Here is a 5,594-nt window from a genome sequence, read left to right as displayed (position 1 = left end):
TATATGTATATTGTGGACTATGGGGGACCTACAGTTAGTGGACAAAAATTTGAGCACCCTCCTATATAGAAGTATCTTGCTTTTTATTTTAATTGGATAACAATCGACATGGTGCTCTTGTCCATATTTGAACTGTTTCATTTCAGTTATATATATATATATATATTTCCAAGAACTGTTTTGACACACCTACACTTTTCACCATCAGTATTTGATTGGGCCGGACTACTGGGAGTATGCAATCTCTATCAGCTCGGGCTCTATAAAGCTGGAAGCGCTCTGTCCTGATATAGGAATCCCGATTCGCTGTAGTGGCTCAGCGGTAATGCAGTGCTTCATTATTGCGTGTCTGGCTCTGGCCGCGGTGGAGATGGGGAGCGGAGAGGTCCGGGACGATTTCAACAGCTGTTCACAGTTCTTCTATAAAAGGACTCCGCCATCTGGGTTTGAACGAATTGCGCTTGCTGTTCCAGAAGACGCTAATACACACGAAAACCCTGAAACCTGTCAATCCGCGTATAGACAGAATGCTGCCGCTTACATCTGTCAGAAAGAAATAAACCTACCAGATCACTCTTTTGCTACGCTGTATGACCGAGGCAGACGAATCCCGCTCTACTCCGCTTATATACTTGATCCGAGACCCAAACAAACATCGGGTCGTCCACAAAACTACTTTAATGTCGAACCACAGGTAAATATCAGTGCGCATGGTTACTAAAGTTATTTACGTTTCTTAGTTACTACTGTGTATGTCTTGTTAAGGCTTGGTCATCTGGTAAGACCCGCCGTCCAGGTAAATGTCCCAGACGATCCCCCTTCCTTCTTCGGGTCCTATCGCTGTTAGTAAATGGCAGCGTAAAAAAAAGGGGTTGTTCAAAATTTTAAGTGTTTTTTTTTGTGATTTTATGCAGCACTAGTTTTAGTTTAGATAATTAATACAAACGTTTACAGTATCGGTCCTATGTAATGTTTGCTTCATAAAGTTGAATGATACCTGCTGAATAACGTTACGTTAACATATTGAATTGCATACCGCTTTGTAGTTTTCCACACACAGTACTACAAAAAACGGACAAATTGAAAAATTTGACATTTCAAAATAGGGTACAATACACTTAACTCACACTAAAAAATTGAAATTTCTTCCAAATGTTTGCTCGTTAAGCTCATTTTAAGAACATAAAGTGAGGAAAATACAGAAATTATGAATTTCAGTTCAGACGGTGAGCGTCGGTGTAGTAGCTACTAAAGGCCGCTAGAGGGTGCAAATAACTTCACACAACTCGCACACTCAAACGCAAAATTCTACCAAGTGTCTCATCCTTGACTTTTTATTATATTAATTTCAAGGAAGAATGCAGAAAAAAAGTGTAAAGTTATATATATATATATATATATATATATATATATATATATATATATATATATATATATATATACAGCTGTAACTTCAGTCCACACATCATATGCGACTTACACCTTACCCCTAAAATTAACCCCTAAACCTTACCCTACCTCTAAACCTAACCCTAAACCTAATCTCAACTCCTACCCCTAAACCTAACTGCCACTATCAGATTAAGTCTGTTACTATTTCAACACAAACACTGTTTCTATTATTGCAACACCGTTTATTTTGCACCCTCTAGCGGCCTCCGACGCTCCCTGCCCTGAACTAAAAGGTAATACGCAGTAATGTTCCCTCACAAATCGAAGACGAGCACCAACATGACTATGGGATATCCCTGCCCATTGGGTAGGTATTCTGAGCTCTCTATATCAGAGCTGCCCATAGGCCCCTTACTGGGATGATGCACTTGGTCCTGCCCACCGAGGGGTTAAACCCGTATTCCTGGTAAGACCTCTGTGTCTAGCTGAGCGTGTTGATAGAAAGAGCTTTTGAGTCGTGCTGTATTTCCCTTGCATTCATGCTGAAAGCCGTCTTGCCACTTTTTAATCTGCAACTGAATCCATTCTGTCCTGCCAAGAGCTGAATTAACTGTTTTAGACCCCCAATAAAATGGGCATTGATCAGTTTCCATCAGTAGTGTTCAGTTGGTAGCAGCCTGTGTAAACGACACAGACCAGAGGTCCATCGGTTAACACAGGGGATCGTATCTGATAGGATTGGATGTGCCAATCCTATCCTAATGATCCCCCCCAGCATGACAAATTCATCTTTCTTTATTTCAGCTTGTGCACAGAGACCTTGCTGCTGAACAGACCCGTGAACTAGATACCAGGACACTTATAAGAGAATACAACAATGAGCATAGGTGTTTGGAGAGCTACCCAGAATATCAACGGCAAAATAAGATTCAGAAGAGCCAAGCGGTCGACAAAGATTTCAGTGGTTACGACCGCGGTCACTTGAACCCAAGTGGTCACCACCTTAGTTCTGCTGCTACTTTTACCTTCACCAATGTAGCCCCCATGAGTAAGACGATGAATAACGGGAACTGGAACCAACTTGAGCAAAAGATGGTCCAGAATGCCTCCTCTTGCTCAGAGATGTACGTGGTTACTGGGGTTGTCCCTGGTCAAACATGGACAGGGCTCAAAGACAAGAAAGGAGAAATGGTGCGACGAGTCAACGTCCCGAGCCATATTTGGAATGCCTTCTGCTGTTTAAACAACAACAAAAAACCAGCTCTCTCTAGAGGTTTTCTAGCAAGTAATACAGACACAGGAACTGTGCAGGAGATGAGCGTGACAGATCTGGAAAGAGAATTGGTTCTGCTTTTGGGGTTAAATAATGGGAGGGTTCAAATCTTTGACAGCTGTAACCCACCTCATCAACGCTCCAGAAGCTGGTCTTTCAATGAAAGGCAGCAAAAAATGAAACAACGCTCCAGAAGCAGGTCTTTCAATGAAAGGCAGCAAAAAATGAAACAACGCTCCAGAAGCAGGTCTGTCAATGAAAGGCAGCAAAAAACGAAACAACGCTTATGAAATATAGAATAACACATCCAGCTTTGCAGCAGCTAACTAATGTGTACTAATCAAACCCTTTTAATATCCCACAATGCATAAATGGTGACGGTAAACTCCCCAATAGCCTGCCAGCATTCTGGTGTTTGCTGTGGGTTCCATTGCTCCAATACTGTTTTTGTCATTTTTCTCTAAATCTGTCTTCACCGGGTTTAGAGCTGGTTGTGTGTTTTGAATGGAGAGTAAGGCTGTTTAGCCCAAGCACTTAGACAAGCTCACAGCAGCTCAAAGCCAGTATCGGAGCAATCCCTCAACATCACAGAGTGATTGCAAACACCACAAAATAATCAATATGAAAATGACATTTGATGCTACTGTTTAATTTGTGTTTTTATACGGAGATTTTAATAGATTTGTGAAATGCTTGAACATGCTTTGCAAGAATTAAAGAACATTGATGAAAACGCTGTGTCATTTGTTGCATTTTTGAAACCATGATAAACCTTGTAAGATTTCGAACCTCACCCAGGTGTATTAGGAATAATCAGATTCACACACCAACACAATCGTAGTCAACCGACAAAGTTGTGTCACTTAACTTCTAATACAGTAGCAACGCTGTATTAAGCTATAAGAGTCAAATAGATACGACCCGTGCTCCTTGGGACGTGGGACGGATGGAGTCTCTCTGTCTTGATGTTTCCTGTGGGTTCCTGAGCTTCTTAAACTTCTAATTCACCTTGTTATTCCCTAAACCCTTTCTCGTACACTTGCATCATCCTCAGCACCTACACAACCACAGTGATACATTAGCTAGGAAAGAGATACAGGCTGATCTTTATTATTTCTCCTGTCTCAAAACCAGAAGAACATTCATTTCAATGTATCCTAGCACAACACAATCCTGAACAGCTGCCAGCCTTGAATACAAACTTCAGCATAGAAAGTTCTCTGTGCAATACATGCAGAAACAGGTCCAGCTCTCAGCAAGGAAGAGACTGTTAAAATGATTATTAAAAGTCTATTCAAATACTAAAATGATGGATGCTGCTGTCTGTTAAATCTTTGTTAGACGGTCTGAATTAGGTCCCTGAATTCACACTAGCAGAGACCTGAGACAGGGGAAGTATAGCCACTTGGAGGGAGAGGGAGGGAAGGAAGGAGAGGGTTGATGGGTATTACACAGCAACCAGAATCATTTGAAAATGCCCTTCGAAAACTTCACCACAGTAAATGTGCGCAGTCATTTTGATTATACCATGGATTTACTACAGTTTTTTTTCACTGTCTGTCTGTCTGTCTGTCTGTCTGTCTGGGGGCTGTGTTGAGACCAATGGCCTAACTCATTCGTGGCCTGAGCAGACTGGAACCCAGGACTCCAGAGGCCGGTTAAAAACAAGAATGAGAAGCTAGGGAATTAGCCCACTCACTCACTCACTCACTGTCTGTCTGTCTGTCTGTCTGTCTGTCTGTCTGTCTGTGCCACCTAGCGCCCCAGATTGGAGCCCAGGCCTCCAGAGGTGAAAGGCATATCTGTAGACGCACTTATCCAATGATCATAAAACTTGGTACATTATTTAGCATAAATTACTGAGAATATCAGAATTTGCATCTATATGAAGTGTTGAATTTAAATCAAGGGAAGTAATGTTAAAACTTTACAATGCATTAGTAAGACCTCACCTAGAATATTGTGTTCAGTTCTGGTCACCTCGTTACAAAAAGGATATTGCTGCTCTAGAAAGAGTGCAAAGAAGAGCAACCAGAATTATCCCGGGTTTAAAAGGCATGTCATATGCAGACAGGCTAAAATAATTGAATCTATTCAGTCTTGTACAAAGAAGACTATGCGGTGATCTGATTCAAACATTCAAAATCCTAAAAGGTATTGACAATGTCAACCCAGGGGACTTTTTTGACCTGAAAAAAGAAACAAGGACCAGGGGTCACAAATGGAGATTAGATAAAGGAGCATTCAGAACAGAAAATAGGAGGCACTTCTTTACACAGAGAATTGTGAGGGTCTGGAACCAACTCCCCAGTACTGTTGTTGAAGCTGACACCCTGGGATCCTTCAAGAAGCTGCTTGATGAGATTCTGGGATCAATGAGCTACTAACAACCAAACGAGCAAGATGGGCTGAATGGGGCCCCCTCTCGTTTGGAAACTTTCTTATGTTCTTATGTTCTTATGTTCCTGAGGTTCTAGAGCAGGGGTGGGCAATCCTGGTCCTGGAGGGCCGGTGTCCCTCCTGGCTTTTGTTCCAACTGTGCTCTCAATTACTTAATTAGACCAATAATTGGTAATAATCAGTACAATTAAGTAATTGAGAGCACAGCTGGAACAAAAGCCAGGAGGGACACCGGCCCTCCAGGACCAGGATTGCCCACCCCTGCTCTAGAGTGTATAGCATATTAACATGTATAGGGTTACCATGTGGCTCCAGATTAACCGGACGCTGTGAGACGGAACGGGATTTCAAACTTGCCCCTAAATTGAAATAAATGAAGGTGTAAATGAACCATCCTTAGCTACAATTAATAATGATGCTTAAATACCCGCATGCGCGTCAAATAATTGTATTATACCAAGAATTAATTGTAGCCAGTCGCTATTTGTTTCTGTTTGTTAAAATTCAATCGGCCATATTGTTCTGCAAA

At 41.7% G+C, this 5,594-nt stretch overlaps 1 protein-coding gene across 1 annotated transcript; it reads left to right on the top strand.

The window, feature by feature from the left end:
• Window positions 1-285: 285 nt before the first annotated feature.
• Window positions 286-3,398, top strand: LOC117967632 (endonuclease domain-containing 1 protein-like). The gene is made up of 2 exons (XM_034914882.2): window positions 286-694; window positions 2,197-3,398. The coding sequence occupies exons 1-2, from the start codon at window positions 326-328 to the stop codon at window positions 2,953-2,955; spliced, it is 1,128 nt and encodes a 375-aa protein (XP_034770773.2). The 5' UTR covers window positions 286-325; the 3' UTR covers window positions 2,956-3,398.
• The last annotated feature ends 2,196 nt before the right edge of the window (window positions 3,399-5,594 follow it).

The sequence above is a fragment of the Acipenser ruthenus genome, chromosome 50 (genome assembly GCF_902713425.1).
Source record: "Acipenser ruthenus chromosome 50, fAciRut3.2 maternal haplotype, whole genome shotgun sequence".
NCBI lineage: Eukaryota > Metazoa > Chordata > Actinopteri > Acipenseriformes > Acipenseridae > Acipenser > Acipenser ruthenus.
The sequence above is the reverse complement of the archived record's forward strand: the minus strand, read 5'-3'. Positions and strand labels throughout refer to the sequence as shown.

Bases quoted from the DNA above. Each gene is read 5' to 3' on its own strand.
- LOC117967632 (XM_034914882.2), top strand. From the start codon at position 326: ATGCAGTGCTTCATTATTGCGTGTCTGGCTCTGGCCGCGGTGGAGATG. The intron at 695-2,196 runs GTAAATATCAGT...TCTTTATTTCAG, and splicing joins ACTTTAATGTCGAACCACAG to CTTGTGCACAGAGACCTTGC.